Below are 16343 nucleotides of genomic sequence, written 5' to 3'. Positions count from 1 at the left end.
TTTTTTTTTTTTTTTTTTGTATATGAAGATGGAATCTTTCCTGGGAATTTTGAAATGCAGTACAAGTGTGGAATAAGATGGTCTGATATTGTGAATGATTGATCACAGGAAATACATGTTGTGTTATTTTCTAACAAGGAAGAAATGAAGATGTGAATGTGCTACAAATGCATTTGGAAAGCAGAAAAGTACAATAAGGTGACAGAAGGATGTGATAGTAATATACAATGGACAATGAGAAGAAGGTACCTTATAATTAAAAGTTGTTTTACATGACACTTCTTGTGAAAACTCACCTTTCCAGAACCAACAGGTCCTATAACAGCACACAGCTGTCCTGGTTTGACAGTTAGATTGATGTCACTCAGTGTGTCATTCTGTGAAATACGGCTCCATCGTGCACTTGCATCTACCAGCTGCACACCAGTTGGTGCCATCTTTCGTGTCAGTGTGGTATTGGCATTTGGCTCTGGCAACCCATCATTTTCATCCAGAAGCAGAAATCTCTGTGAAAAAAGAATACCCATCATAGCAATTTTCCAATTACCTGTAGGAAATTGTGGAGAAAGAGTTCAAGAGTTTGCTGTTAAAGAGCCATCTTATATGATCTCACTACTATATGAGCATCACTAATAATTTGAGAAATTTCATATTACCGTCTTGAGCTGCTGGTAAAATACTTTTTAGTATGACTGTGTACGCTCTCTTGCACAGCTTTTACAGACTGTTCGTGTAATTTATGTTACGATATGATGACAGTGTAACATTCATGGTTTCATCCCTCGTTGGTAACGATTTTATATTTTGCTGAACATGACACTGTGAATACTTTTATGAATCTGATGATGGTCAGATGACAGAAACTGATAAGAAATATTTTATCAGCAGCTCAAGGTAGTAATATGCCATTTTTCAAATGTATAAGAGCTATGGGGAACCACATCCTGAAAATATATTGGGATACTAATAACTTACTTATTTATATTTTTATAACAAAATGTTAATGTACGTTTTCTGTGTTCATTTTATCTACAATTAAAAAATTAAAAGTGGTGAAAACATAACATATTTATACTCTGTGTGTTGCCATAGTGCAACTATATGATTCAGGCTGCACACTCACAAATGTGTTTTGCCCTTACATGAAATAAATTTTATACATGAACAGTTTGTTTTTAGCAAGCAGTCTGCTTTTGGTGTGCATACAGTACTTGATGTGAATCTTCTGCTTTTCTACTAAGTGACCGATTGTATCTATGCTTTGCGTTAGTCTGTTGAATATATAATATTTTATAGTACAGTTGAGGATCTGCCATCTTACACTGTTCATTTGTGGCAACAGTTAGTATTATTTCATACAATAGATACTTACACTAAAGCTTTTTGACGCAACATTTTCATAAGAGGCATATGATGATGGCAGAGTTCATATTCACAGATAAGCGTACTGAATTAGTATGAAAAAAGTTGCTGATGAATATTCTCAGCACTCCTCATGTACTGCAGGACAGTTATTAGCAGTCAGAAAGGTCACTTGGTGATACTGATGCCCATAAAGAGCAGAAACTTTGTGTCCCTCATCTTTTACCATATTTTAAGCTGTGTGGCTAGTCATTTCTACCTCTTATCTATACTGTATGACTTTCCATCTTTTCCTTGGTTGCTCCAGTGGTCTTCAGCCCATTTTCTGATATGTATATATCACTTTGGGAATACGAGTTTGGTGAATTGTGTCTAAAGGATTTATCCCTTTTGGTTCCATCTGTATTCTCTTAAACTCAGTGTTTATAACTCAATCCTTATTTCTGCATTTTGTATCTTTACTTTCTTGCATACCCAATTGTTATGCTCATAAACTCATTGATACTGTCTGTAATCTTATTTACTCCTCTTTCTTCAGCATTTGTACTTCACTTCTGGTGGCATGAGATGAATAGTCATGGTTTCTGCTTCTAAATTGCAGAATTTTGTCTTTGTCACTCTTTATATTTATTTTACAACCTGAGACCATTCTCCCTTTTATGTGTTCTCTGTCATCCTGTAGTCCAATCCGTTATAGATTACACACATTTAAGCAATAAAGGTCACCAACTCTGATGAATAATTCTTGTGCTCTTTTTGTAGGTGACTGGGACATCCGTTTCAGGTTATGAGAATACTTCTCTGCTTAAGTTTAGTGGTAAATTATAGTGGGAAGGGCAGAGCTAAGTTGGTTGAAAATGCTGTGAAAGGCCTGAGATGGATTTGGTAAGGATTTGGAGCCCTGCTGCATATTAGGGATGGCACTTGTTCCTCAACACCATTAACACTGGCACCTGTATGTCACTCATTTTTAAATTGGTATGACAACTGAATGGTATTTCAGTGCTTTTCCTATGTGAAAGGACATTTGACAGCAGAGATAATTATTTGTTTTCTTTTTAATGTTGTCATTTTTTATCCTTGTGTCATCACATATCTGCATGCTACAGTGGTCCTAATTGTGTTAATGTATTAATAAAATTTCTTAATTGTTTTGTGAGACTGCACAGTAGTTAGGAGGATTCAAATATTTCCCTTATGACAGCCAAGCATACTTTAGTTAAATTCTACATTTTTATACACTGCTGTGTGTTCTATTTTGTAATATTATTTTAGAAGTTTATACAGTAGGGTTTATGTCAGCTTTAACATGCTTGGGTAGTCACATGCATCAGCATGCTGCTTCCAGGAGTCAGAATGCCAGCCAGCCTGGTTGTGTTTTTCGGTGGTTTCACACATCCAACTATGTAAATATGATGCTGGTATCCATGTTCCTCCTCAGTTACATGATACAAAAACACTTTAAAATGTTCACACACTTTCACATGGGATAACTAGATGCAGAGATGTAGTACACGGGGTGCGAGAACCAGAAGGGCATCCACAACATCTCCAAATCCAGATTAACATTCTGATCCTGTAGAGACACAGGATAAGGCCAGGAGAAAGAAGGCAGTCTCAGACACCCTTAACTACTGTTCTGGATACAGTTTTTTATATACTGTAGCTTGATCAGCTATTTGTCTGAAGTTGAGTTCAAGTTACATTATTTGTGAATGAGAAATGCCAAGGCTACATTATTACTGAGTTGACGTAACTTGCAAATTTGTGCTTGTTTTTGTAACTTTCTGTATCTTAAATGGATACTGTAATACCATCAGTTTTATGTTTGTAACAATGTATAAGGGGTGATCAAAATGTTTCATTTGTCAGCATTGCTACAGCATATATGCTACACAGCATGACTTTGTTGTGGGTATATAAGGACTGACATGTGGACCAGGGTTAGTTTGGCATTTGTGTGTTTCCAATGTGCATTAGTAGAAACAAGAACCATGCTATTATTACGAAATGTGTCCAGACAGGACCAACATGCACTTATACTTTTCTTGCCAGTCAGAAACTGGGAGACTTTCGAGCAGCCATCCTATGTCCTGATCTCTACCCATGCAATTATCACACCTTCAGTCCCTTAAAAAAAGGCCTTGAAGGGTCGACAATTCTGTTGGACGAGGATGTACAGCAGGCAGTTACAGACTTCTTCACACAGTAGGACACATTCTTTTACCAAATGGATGTCTTCAGCCTGGTGCATCAGTGGGATTATTGCCTCAATGCTCATGGTGATTTTGCCTGATTGGTGTATCGATTCAGGACTTTGAACGGGAACTTTTTGATCATCCCACATAGTTGAGAGTTAAACATCTGATCTGCTATTTTGCCTGTGGAGACAGTGTAGAAATTAACAAGTTCATTTGGCCAGGGGTCCACAAGGAATTCGGCTGCAGACATTTTGCAGGGACCGTATCAGTATTTGCCTGAAGTGATTCAGAGTAACGACGGTATAACAATGAACAGTAAGTTTTTTTGTGTGGGTGGGGGTGGGGGGATGAGAGGGATAAACCGTGTCCACGGAATAGCATTAATCGGCTGGAAACTAAAGGCGACAATAAAATGTTGTCATGTTGTGGAAAACGTTTTTCAACGTCAGACCCTTTGGTCAGTGGAATTATTCATCTAGACTACAGGTATGTAATCTAAGGATTGAGAATATTAGAGAACGGACACGAGATCGTGTAAAATGAATAAAATTCGTTTTGAATTGGACTGGAGCTTTCCATCGCACGCTCGTTTCGCTCTGGAGCGGTTGACTGCTGGAAGTTGCCTTTTGCTAACCTGGTTTATCCAAGGCGAGAATTCTTTCTTACCTGTAAGCGTCTGATGGTGACGTAGGTTTCAGCTGCATTCGCCACGGCCAGAGAATAAAAGGACGCCATCGTTTGGTTCAGCACGTTGTAGAATTGCGCCATTGCAAAGACCTGAAAACATTACGTTTATTAAAGAACACATACACCATGACTTTCACGATTAAAGGAATCGCAACGTGTAACGATTTCAGCTAACTTCATCATAAACAGGTCACGTTCGTTTCTCCGAGACTCAGAAACACTACACGTGTTGCACAAGTTGTAGAAACTTCTGTACACATCTCGAGGTTCTTAGCAATTGACACACTTGTCTTTGTTTGGAAGCAAACGAGAGAGAGCTGAAATCAGCAGGACCGGTTCTGCGGATTTTGCAAACAAGGCACTGACGTTATCATAAAATTTTACGATATATTTCGCGTACCGTGACGTACACAGTTTCCGAGTATTTTGCCGCGTGGTCTCTCCTCATAAATTGTAAAATGCGTGCCTTGCTGTCGATTTTTTTACGCGGTAGACAGAAAAGGAGCAGAGAAGAATGCACGACTAACTTCACAGTTGTATCTTATATTTTACAAACTTGTTTGAGGTTTAATGTGCCATCAGCATTGAAATAACTAATATGCCACAGATTTTCTGCGTTTTGCGCAAGCAGTCTGTTATGCATCCACATTTTTACTCGGGGGTTTGTGCCGTGTTTATTGTGATGAAAGGGCACAGAAAAAGAAAACACAGATGCGACCGTGGATGAAAAAGTATCTAAGTGACAAAGATTCGAGAACTAGATAGTGGCGGCGACGTTTTGTTTGCAAGTTTCAGGAGGTCACATCGAGATTTTGGATTTTCTGCTTGGGAAACTGCAGCGATAAGGCTGGAAGTAACATTTCGGTAGCTGGTAGTCAGCTACGTATGTACCCATCTGAACTATTTTATTCGCATTTCAAAACATAGCAGTGCAGTAATTATTCCTGCAACTGAGAAATACCTACAGGAGCATCCTAGACTTTAGCTGAAGATTGATTGGCTTTCAATACTACGCCATTTGTATTTTTTTCTATAAAAAGTTTGCTTGCACAACGTTAATCATAAAAGTAGCTTAACATCCTCGGGCTCGACAAATTGGGAAATGTCACAGACCCCGGAATCCACTAGAATGGATGTTGCATTTTCCAATTTTGTATGTTTTGCATGATCAATTCCCTTCATTTTAATTTCCTGTAGTTTGTCGAGGAGCTACACATTCTGGAACTTTTCTTTTGTTCAGATGTAAGGCTCCTCAACTAACGTGCTATTAAGTCTATTCGTCGACAGTATTAATATACACTTTATATAAATTTGTAGGCTTCTTGTTCTCTGTTTCCCTACTTCGAAACTTATCTTGTTCTTTATATCAATATTATCAGAGGCTTTTTATCTAATACTTCACTTTCAGGGCATCACATCTTTTTCCAAGTAATCTTCAGGAGTGGCGTTCCTTATGACTTGTCTTTGTCCTTGATCATCTGTAACTTTCAGCGTGCTTCCTTTGGAGTCAACAGACGTTATTGGACATAAATCATCTTAAAATTGTGTCTCATAATACAATACGAAGTATCTGAAAAAATCAAAAAGAATACCTCGATTTGCTAATGCATTTTCACAAACTTACTTAATTTTCAAGTCAGTAGAGCCCCATTTCTCTTCACCGTATAGAAAAGAAGAAATTTGCTTACTCGAGTAATGAACAATATTCTCTATGAGGCCACTGTCACCTAAAAACATAGATAAAAACTACTGTAAAATTTTTCTTGTGGTAAAAACTGTCAGATGAAATTCCAGCCCCTCAAATTTAGCAATCAATGTGGACCTTTCGCTTAATCGTTCTTGTCCACTAAATAATACCTGGTATCAAACTGCTAAATCCGAGGTGAGTTTTTGTCATTCTTTGCCCGTTCTTTTCTTCGATGGATAAAATATTTCTAAGCTGTTTTGGATTCTGAAGTCTTAACAAGCTATTGTTAGTGTAGAGAATCTGGACGTTCGTGTGTGTGTGTGTGTGTGTGTGTGTGTGTGTGTGTGTGTGTATGTTTTCTCACCATAATACAGCATGTAACCTTTCCCCCAAGTACCTATGTAATTATAATATCATCACATACACAGGTGACTCAGACATTATAACCAACTGCTTGGTAGTGCTTTGGGCCACCTGTGGAACGCAAAACATCAACGACTGTGAGTGATATGGATTCGACGAGTGCTTGGTAGGTTTCTGGAGGCATGTGGCACCAGATGTTTTACACACAGGTAACCCAATTCCAAAAAATTACGGGCCAGATGTGTTGGATATGATTCAGACCAGGCGAATTGGTGGCTAGGACATTAACGTCAGATCCCTCGTGACACGAACAGTTATCCTGTTGAAGGTGCTATCTCCTTTAGTGAACACATCAAGCATGAAGTGATGCAGATAGTCCGCAATAATGTTCACGGAATTCGCAGCACACATGGTGCCTCCGATTAGTATCAGAGGTTCCATGGAAGCGCGGGTGAATGTCCCCTGTAGCCTGTAGCATACTACTGCCCCCACTCCCGCGCGTTCGTGGCGCGACGACGCGTGTTTCGAGCTGCCATTTGCTCGGGTGATGGCATGTCCGGGCATGGCAATCGACCTGGTATAAAAAGAAACGTGATTCATCAGACCAGGCGAAATATTTTCATCGACACACTGTCTGATCTCGATGATCCCGTACCAACAGCAATTGTAATGGACGATGGCGTTGGGTCAACATGGGAACACATTTGTGTCTGCTGCAGAGTCTGATGTTCAACAATGTGTGCTGAACGGTGTGCTCTAAATCGCTTGCACCTACGACAGCACGTATTCTGTCATCAGATATGCCACATATAGCAGCCTATACTGCTTTACAGAGGATGAGGAGTTGACGTCCTACACATTGTCGCCTACTCGCGGTTTCACCGTTCCTCAACCACTGTTCACGACAACAATACGCAAACAACAGACCAGCTTCACCATTTCCGACATGCTCGTTTCCAGCTACCAGGCCATAACCATCTGCACTTTGACAAAGTTGCGTGTATCAGTGGATTTCCCCATTTCGTAGCCTAAAAGATACCCCGTTCGGCTCTACTGCACCCATATACTTTCCTTAAGCTGTCCTCACCCCCCCCCCCCCCAGGGGCTCAGCATTCATTTGCTGAGTACGGGCTTGGCGACCCCGGGGTCCTGAGCTGGGGACTGGTCAGCGCCGCCAGTCTCCTGTCACCGTAAACCCCGGACATGCTTCAGCGACCACCGCATGGCGCAGCGGTGGAATGTTGTATGCTGCGGGGAATGGTAATCTTGGCTTGACCGCCTGGATTGCGAGGAAGGTAAACCTCTATAAAAACCCCTCAATCTTACGGTGTGCTGCGCGCCTATAAGATGCATGGCTGTTGGGGTGGAACTGTCGCAAGCGGGCAACCTCTGGGGCACCTGCCGCACCCCAGTCGCATAAGGCTTACTCAGGCACGCGGGGCTCTGTCTGAGCGGACCTTTAGTTCCCTAGCTGCTCGTGGGACCACAATGGACCCTTCGACCTCTACGTTTCCCCCTACCAGTGGATTGGGTGGGCTACTGGTAGGAAAACACACCCAATCGAAAAAGCGACTTCGTGCTGCGAGTCCTCCAGCGCCTGGTGTTACTAGAGATTTATCAGACTGTCGTAACAGAGCACATGCTGATATCCAGAATGTGTTTTTGATTGTCAAACGGAAGGAAGGTAGCTTTGAGAGAGTTTCTCCCTTTTACATCCACAAGGGTCTTGAGGGAATTGCAGGAACACTGAAATCTGTGAAGCGTCTGCGCAATGGGACTCTGTTAGTTGAAACTTCTAGTTCCCGTCAAGTCACTTCTCTTAGGAAAGCAACGTGTCTCGGAGAGTACGCTATCGAGACCGAGCTCCACTCCACTTTGAACTATAGTAAGTGTGTTGTGACATGTAGGGACTTGGTGGATATCCCCAAGGACGAGTTGAAATCTGAGTGGGCTGACGAAGGTATTGTCGACGTGCAGCATATTATGAAACGAGTCGATGGGGACCTAGTCAAATCCGACTCGTTTATTCTCACGTTCAATCGCCCGAAACTCCCAGAGCATGTTAAAGCGGGTTTCTTACGTTTGCCAGTACGGCCATATTTCCCCAATCCAATGCGCTGTTTTAAATGTCAGCGCTTTGGGCATACTACATTGGGGTGCAATGGGATAGCCACTTGTGGTAAATGTGGTCAGCCTGCCCATGAAGGAGCCGATTGTTCATCGCCTGTGAAGTGCGTGAACTGCTCTGGGAGTCACCCTGTCTGGAGCCGGGTCTGCCCCATCTATCTCGAGGAACGGAAGATACAGGAGATCAAAACATCTAAGCGCATCCCCTATGGTGAGGCCAAGAAGCTCTTTAAGGCCATGCAGCCTCCTGTGTTTACAACATCTTTCGCTTCCACTCTGCAGAAACCGGTACAGTTGGCCAGTGTTGCTACACAAACGGAGGTTGCTAGTGTCAGCACTAATACCTGCATTTGCCAGTGCACTTGTGCTGCTGCGGTTGTTTTGCAACCTGCAGCTCTCCCCACAACGTTGGACAAGGCCGTGGTTGCTGACATTGGGGTACTTCCTGCACCTCCCCATATGGCACCTTCTGCCCAGGCGAGTAAAGCTCCAACTGTTGACAAGGTTCTGCATTCTGAGCCCCCCAAGACGCAGACTCCAAAGGTGAAGGTTTTGCCACCTGAGGAGACTAGTCAGGGTCAGTCCGATGATGATGCCATCGTACTATCTGACATCTCGCTTGGGTCGCCATCGGAGCTGATGGACATTGATGTCGACCGGGGGCGACCTTCTCGCCCCAGGAATAAATCTCCGGCCAGTACGGGCTCTCCTCCAAAGCACAGGGGCAGGGTGAAAATTCAGCCACCCTGATCACTGGCTCCCATATTACAGTGGAACCTGAATGGGTTCAGGACGCATGTGGCCGAATTACAACTCCTTGTACGAGAGCGCCCCTTGTGCTTATGTCTCCAAGAGACACATTTCCGGGCCACTGATGCTCCTTCTTTACGGGGCTATACCGTGTATCGAAAAGATGATCTGATGGGGGAAAGGGCAAAGGGTGGTGTTGCGGTTTTTGTCCATGACATGCACCACTCATCTGAGCTCCCTCTCGTTACGGACTTGCAAGCAGTTGCAGTTGACCTTCTTGTGGGGCAGAGGCTCACAATCTGTTCCGTTTACTTACCGCCTCAGGACGCCATAGACTCTGCAGCTCTCACAGACCTTATTACCCAACTCCCCCGCCCATTTCTCCTTCTGGGGGACTTCAATGCTCATAATGTCTTATGGGGCTCTACGACTTCTTGCCCCAGGGGTCGCATTCTGGAAAGCCTCATGGCATCCGAAGAACTGTGCATCCTCAACTCTGGTGCTCCCACTCATTTCTGTACTGCTTCTGGGTCGTCGTCAGCTATTGACCTTTCCTTTTGCTCTCCAGCACTCGCGGATTCTGCTCTGTGGGAGGTTGCTGCTGACCTCCATTCTAGTGACCACTTCCCCCTTTGGATTCGCCTCCTGGATGAGACTGTGGCATTACCAGTGCCGCCCAGGTGGAACCTCTGCAGAGCTGACTGGACACTTTTCAGCGATTTAGCTGTTTTGGAACACCGTGCCAGCGTCCACGAATGGGTCGACCATGTTACAGTCGTGATCTCCCATGCTGCTGAATTGTCGATCCCACGGTCCTCAAGTCATCCCAAGAGGCGCCTTGTCCCTTGGTGGACCACTGAGTGCCGCTCAGCCATCCGAGCCCGCCGTGCAGCTCTGCGCCGCTTCAAGTGCCGTCCCTCAGCTGACAATCTTGCGGCCTTTCGGGTGGCAAGGGCCAAGGCGCGGCGAGTGATTAAAGAGAGCAAACGACGGTCATGGCAATCGTTCCTGAACTCCATCTCCCGCTCCACTAGTTCTACAAAAATGTGGGAAGCCATCAGGAGGATCTCCGAGAAATGCAGCCAACTACCTGTCACGGCATTGCTGCATCAGGGTAGTCTACTCACGGCGCCGAGAGACATTGCCCAGACACTGGCCATGTATTTTGCCGAATCTACTGCCACTATTAACAGTGAGAATCTACTGCCACTATTAACAGTGATCCAGATTTCTGCCGCTACCGCACTGCCATCGAGAGGGATCACTTGGACTTCCGGTCTCCAAATTCTGAACCCTACAACTGCCCCTTCACAATGTGGGAACTGGATTCGGCGCTGTCTGTGGCTCATGATACTGCGCCAGGTGATGATCAAATCCTGTACAGCATGCTGCAGCACTTGTTGCTGCCATCCAAGGAAGTTCTCCTGAATGGTTTAATATGATATGGTCATCCGGCACGTTCCCTGACTCGTGGAGGGAGGCGATTTTGGTTCCCCTCCTCAAACCGGGAAAGGACCGAATGCATCCCAGTAGTTATCAGAGTATTGCTTTGACGAGCTGTGTTGGGAAGACATTGGAACGCATGGTCAACCGTCGCCTGGTTTGGCTGCTCGAGACCAGGCAGCTCCTTAGCCACTCTCAGTGTGGCTTTCGGAGATGTCGTTCAACTATAGACAACTTGACCCTGCTTGAGGCGGTCATCCAGCAGGCCTTCTTACGTAACCAGCATTGTCTAGGTGTATTCTTTGACATTAATAAGGCGTATGACACTACTTGGCGCCGCCTTATCCTCAATCAACTCCATCAGTGGGGCTTTCGTGGCCATCTCCCCATCTTCATTCGGTCCTTTCTTTCCCACCGCGTCTTTCGATATCGGGTTGGTAATGTGCTATCTGATTTGTACGTGCAGGAGAATGGTGTTCCTCAGGGAAGCGTTTTAAGTGTCACCCTCTTTGCCATCGCCATTAACAGTATCACGTCCACTATCCGGAGTCCTGCCCAGTGCTCCTTGTTTGTGGACGATTTTGCTGTTTTCTGTTCTTCCTCCAGTCTTGTCACTGCTAGTCGGCAGCTGCAGCTTACGATAAAGCGATTAGAGGCATGGACTGCGAAGACGGGTTTTACCTTTTCTGCAGACAAATGTGTGTGTGTTCATTTTAATCGTTCTCGACGTGCTTTTACCTCCCCTGAATTGCGTCTGAGGGGCATCATTCTTCCTTTTAGAGACACTGTGAGGTTCCTGGGCCTCACTTTTGATTCCAAGTTGTCGTGGTTGCCGCACCTTAAAGACCTCAAGGTGCGGGCCCTGAAGGCGCTGAATATTTTGAAGCGTTTGAGCCATCGGTCCTGGGGAGCAGATCGGGCGCGTCTGCTGCAGTTTTATAGGGCTTTCGTCCGGTCGCGTCTTGACTATGGATGCACTGTGTATGGGTCAGCGAGGCCTTCGTATCTGAAGATTCTTGACGCAGTACACCATGAGGGTATCAGGCTGGCCACTGGTGCCTTCCGTACCAGTCCCATCCCCAGCCTGTGTGCTGAGGCAGGGGAACCGCCGCTCGCCATCCGGCGGAAACTCCTCATGGTGCGACGAGTGTGTCAATTCCTTGCCTGTCCTACCTCCCCTGCATACCCTACTGTTGCCCGACCGCCTATGGAACGTCTCTTTTCCAGTCGTCCAAGGGCAACGAGACCATTTGGGATTCGTGCCAAGCATTTGCTTGAGTCCCTTGGTGTGGAGCGTGTGGCACCCCAACTCCAGGGTTTTACCCGCCTGCCTCCCTGGTTGCTCCGGAGGCCCAGCGTCCTTTTAGACTTGTCAGAGTACCGGAGGAGCTGCACTCCTGCGTTTGTTTTTACCTCCTTATTTTACGATATTTTAAACCAGCATCCTGACCATGTACCAGTATTTACGGATGGCTCTAAACAGGGGGACTCTGTAGGTTGTGCTGTGGTTTTCCCTGATCGAGTCTTCAAATTACGGCTTCCTGCAGCGTTTACCATCTTTGATGCCGAATTGTTTGCGATCTTGCGGGCATTGGAGCAGATGAGATGTGTTCCCAGTCTTAAGTTTCTCATCTGTTCTGACTCTCTGAGTGCCCTTCAGACCATGCAACACTTGTACCCAGCGGATACGGTCGTCCAGAACATCCATGATGCCCTACTCCACCTGCAACGGCAGGGGAAGGAGGTTTCTTTCTGTTGGGTGCCGGGGCACGTGGGTATTAGGGGAAACGAACTGGCGGATGTGGCTGCCAAAGATGCATGTTCCCTCCCTCACGTTGTATAATGTGCCGTCCCCCTCCATGCTGTTACCTCCCTTTTTCGTTCTCGTGTTATGCGTCAATGGGCAGAGGAGTGGCTGGCAGTCGGTGAAAATAAGCTGCGTCTGGTCAAGGCCACCACGCGGCCATGGCGTACATCCTACCAGTCATGCAGGCGGGATGAGGTTCTCCTCACCCGCCTGCGCATCGGGCACAGTCCCTTAACGCACGGTTTTTTACTCCGGCGGGAGGACCCCCCCAATCTGTAGTGCTTGTGGCGTCCAGATAACTGTCCGCCACATTTTACTTGACTGTCCTTTATTCTCTGACCAGAGGGCGGTGGTTTCCTTGCCACCGGATTTGCCCTCTATTTTGCAAGACGACGCAACGACTGTGGTTAAGGTCTTACGGTTTTGTGTCCTGTCCAATTTGTTGCCTCGGATTTTAGCGAGAGGATTTTAATGTGCTGCTGGGTGACTGGTTCACCCAGGCTTTAGGTAAGAGGTCCGCCAGTCACGATTACCTACTTGTTTCACTTCGATTTCTGTTCTCTTTTCCTTGTGTTTCCTTTCCTTTTTTAGTGCGTTTCTTCTCCTCCTGTTTTGCCTCTGTATGTGAGGATTTGTAACTGCCTCAGGCCTGTACCTTTTAACCGTTCTCCTTGTTCGCTGTCCGTCTTCGTCCCTTCTCCGCATGTGTTCCTGTTTCTATGCGTTTGGGCGCTGATGACCGCGCTGTTTAGCGCCCGAAAACCTCAAAACACACACACACACACTGTCCTCACACGGGACGAGTTAGGTGTTGGACATGAGGCGGTACAAGTTTTGGGACGTACCTTACTGCTATTTCACGTTGAGGAGGAGGAGGAGGAGAAGGCGGCGGAGACATTGTCAGCAACCTTAAACGAAACGTTGAGCCGTATGAGGTAAGAACCTTCTCGATGTCACAAGGGAGACACCACTGTGGATATCGTCATTTAAAGCCCATATTTGATGAAATTTATAGTACTGTGTAACTTGCGTCGTGCGAATACATTCTGTTTCAAAGAACCAGCACATTGGGGATCTGTCGAATATACAATTTGTTGTAATGAGGGAAACGTCCCATTGGTGGTTAAAGAATTTTCAAATTTGGTTTTTCATATTGTAAATTTTGTGTCATGAAAGTACACCGTTTTAATGTAAACGGCACATTGAAGATTCATAGAAACGCGTTGTTCTTGGTAGGATTTGTTATAATTAAATGTCAGTTAATAACATATCACTAATTAAAGCTTCCGTCGTTGCTTCTCCGATCTATAGATTGAACAGTAAGGGACAAATATACCATGTCTGTCTTTACACAGTTTTTGATACGAGCTCTTCGTTCTTGGCCTTCCATTCTTATATTTCCTTCTTGGTTCTTGCACATATTGTATATACCCGTCTTTCCCTACACCTTACATCTGTTTTCCAGAATTTTGATCATCTTGCATGATTTTACACTGTTGAGTACGTTTTCTAGGTCGCCAGATGCTATAGATGCCCCTTAATATTTCTTAGTGTTGCTTCCATTGTGCAACGTCAGTTAGGTTAGGTTAACGGCCTCTATGGTGCCTTTACCTTTCCGAAAATCAAACTGATTGCTATTTAACAGCTCCTCCATTTCATTTTCCATCTTCTGCGTGTTATTCTTGGATAGCAGTTTGAATGCATGAGCTGTTGATCGTGTGGTAGCTTTCGCACTGATTTTCCTTGTTTCATATGGCCGGTAAATCACGCTACAGGGCAGTAGCCTGGATCAAACGGTTGTAGGCAGATGCGTTAATCACTATGCCAGCCGGGTACAGCGGCTTTGCACAACTGCACCGACAACCCTACCCCGGCGATCTGGTCCAGAGTATCCTTGTGTGAAAAACCACCGAAGGACTGTGAGCCAGTGTATCCTGGCCTTGGTGACGCGTCAGCACTGAGGTCGGGTGACGAGAAATGCGAGCCTGGCCCGATGTCCTCCATGAGGCGCGTGGGCACACGGGCAGCCTGCGTGCGGTCCAAGGTCCCCTGGCGTATCTGCACGCCTGCTGGCCAACCTAGACCAGTCCCAGAGAGCCCATACTGCTTTGTTTACACGCCCCTGTCACAGCGTTAGACGGGCTCGGAGATTCAGCTACTCCCATCTGACTACGGAAGGCGTCGTGCGGTGTATGGGGAAAGGCACACATTGTACCTGTGTTATTCGCTGCCTCCTTCAGCTATGCCCCCCCTCCCCCCCACCCCCCCCCCCCCCCGCTCCCCTTCCTCCACCGGCCCCGTTTTTCGTATTCAATTCTCTGACTTCACTGGGGTGAGAAAAGTCATGGGATAGCAATATGCGCATGTACAAATGGCGGTAGTATCGGTACACAAGGTATAAAGGGGAAGTGCATTGGCTGTGCTGTCATTTGTACTCAGGTGGTATATGTGAAAAGATGCTCGGCGTGATTATGGCCCCACGATAGGAAGTAACAGACTTTGAAAGCGAAAGGATAATTGGAGCTAGGTGCATAGGACATTCCATTTCGGAAATAGTCACGGAATTCAGTATTGCGAAATCCACAGTGTCAAGAGTGTGTCGAGAATACCAATTTTCAGTCATTATCTCAGGCCATGGACAATGCAGTGGCCAGGCCTCACTTAATGACCGAGAGCAACGACGTTTGCGTAGATTTATCAGTGCTAACAGGCAAGCAACACTGCGTGCAATAACCGCAACATGTGTGACCAACGTATCCATTAGGACAGTGCGGCGAAATTTGAAGTGAATGGGCTGTGGCGGCAGACGACTGGCGCGAGTGCCTTTGCTACAGCACGACGTCGCCTGCAGCGCGTCTCCTGGGCTCATGACCATGTCGATTATACCCTAGACGACTGGAAAACCGTCGCTTGGTCAGATGAGTCCCGATTTCAGTTGGTAAAAGCTGGTGGTAGAGTTCGAGTGTGGCGCAGCCTCCCGAAGCCATGGACCCACGTGTCAGCAAGGCGCTGCGCAAGTGGGTGGTGGTTCGATAATGGTGTGGGCTGTGTTTATATGAAATGGACTGGGTCCTCTGATTAAGCTGCACCGATCATAGACTGGAAAGGGTTATGGTCCGCTACATGGAGATCATTTGCAGCCATTCATGGACTTCATGTTTCCAAAAAACGATGAAAACAGAGTGGTCCAAGGGCATTACAGAACTGTGTATGTCATATAGTGGGTTTGGACTTAGATACACTGACAGTCGCATTTTAAAGCAGACGGAATGGTACTAGCCACTTATCGTCTCTTTATTAAGGTTATCTGTGCACTAATTCTTGGCCTTTTTGGTGTGTTCAACTGTTTCAAGCCAGGTAGAGACGGAGCTGGAACTGTTTTCTGAATCATTTTAGACGTTGCAAAACACTTCTAGTTGACGTTATTTCAAATCACTTTCCAATCCTTACCTTCTGTAATAAGGGATTTAACATTGTAGCCAGGTCAAGTCTCCCTCTCACATGGCCAACCAATTAATTCTGTTCTCACGAACCGTGTCGACCACTCTCAGGCAATACTCATGTATGGGACACGTGACACATACTCTCTGACACACACTATGCTGTAGCTTTTACTCTCAACATTCAGCAAAATAAGTAGGTGTATATTTTATAAATCAGCTGATGTTTTGAAATATTGCTGCTGTTTAGTTCCTACATTGCACCGGAGATATTTACTTGTCATTATGTATTTGAAGAGTTACTGTGCCTGTAAGGAGTCTGCCTTGTTTAGAGAGTGGTATAATTTTTTTACTAATGCCCACACAGATATGTATTATTCGAATTATGTCGCTCTTCACATGAAATAAATTTGTCGTTTTTCCTTGAACGTATCAAAATATATTTGGATTTCCGTGAGATCAATCAGCACCTCTTG

General features: G+C 45.4%; 1 protein-coding gene across 2 annotated transcripts in view; it reads right to left on the bottom strand.

Annotated features, from left to right (window-relative positions):
• LOC126457901 (ATP-binding cassette sub-family C member 4-like) overlaps positions 1-16343 on the bottom strand; it is a 303077-nt gene that overhangs the window by 40986 nt on the left and 245748 nt on the right. For both annotated transcript variants that reach the window (XM_050094576.1, XM_050094577.1), the window contains 2 exons: positions 4230-4340; positions 297-506 (listed from right to left, as the gene is read on the bottom strand). In XM_050094576.1, coding sequence (XP_049950533.1) covers positions 297-506; positions 4230-4340 — 321 coding nt within the window. The remainder of the gene's footprint in view (positions 1-296; positions 507-4229; positions 4341-16343) is intronic.

The sequence above is a fragment of the Schistocerca serialis genome, chromosome 2, assembly GCF_023864345.2.
Source record: "Schistocerca serialis cubense isolate TAMUIC-IGC-003099 chromosome 2, iqSchSeri2.2, whole genome shotgun sequence".
NCBI classification, from domain to species: domain Eukaryota; kingdom Metazoa; phylum Arthropoda; class Insecta; order Orthoptera; family Acrididae; genus Schistocerca; species Schistocerca serialis.
The sequence above is the reverse complement of the archived record's forward strand: the minus strand, read 5'-3'. Positions and strand labels throughout refer to the sequence as shown.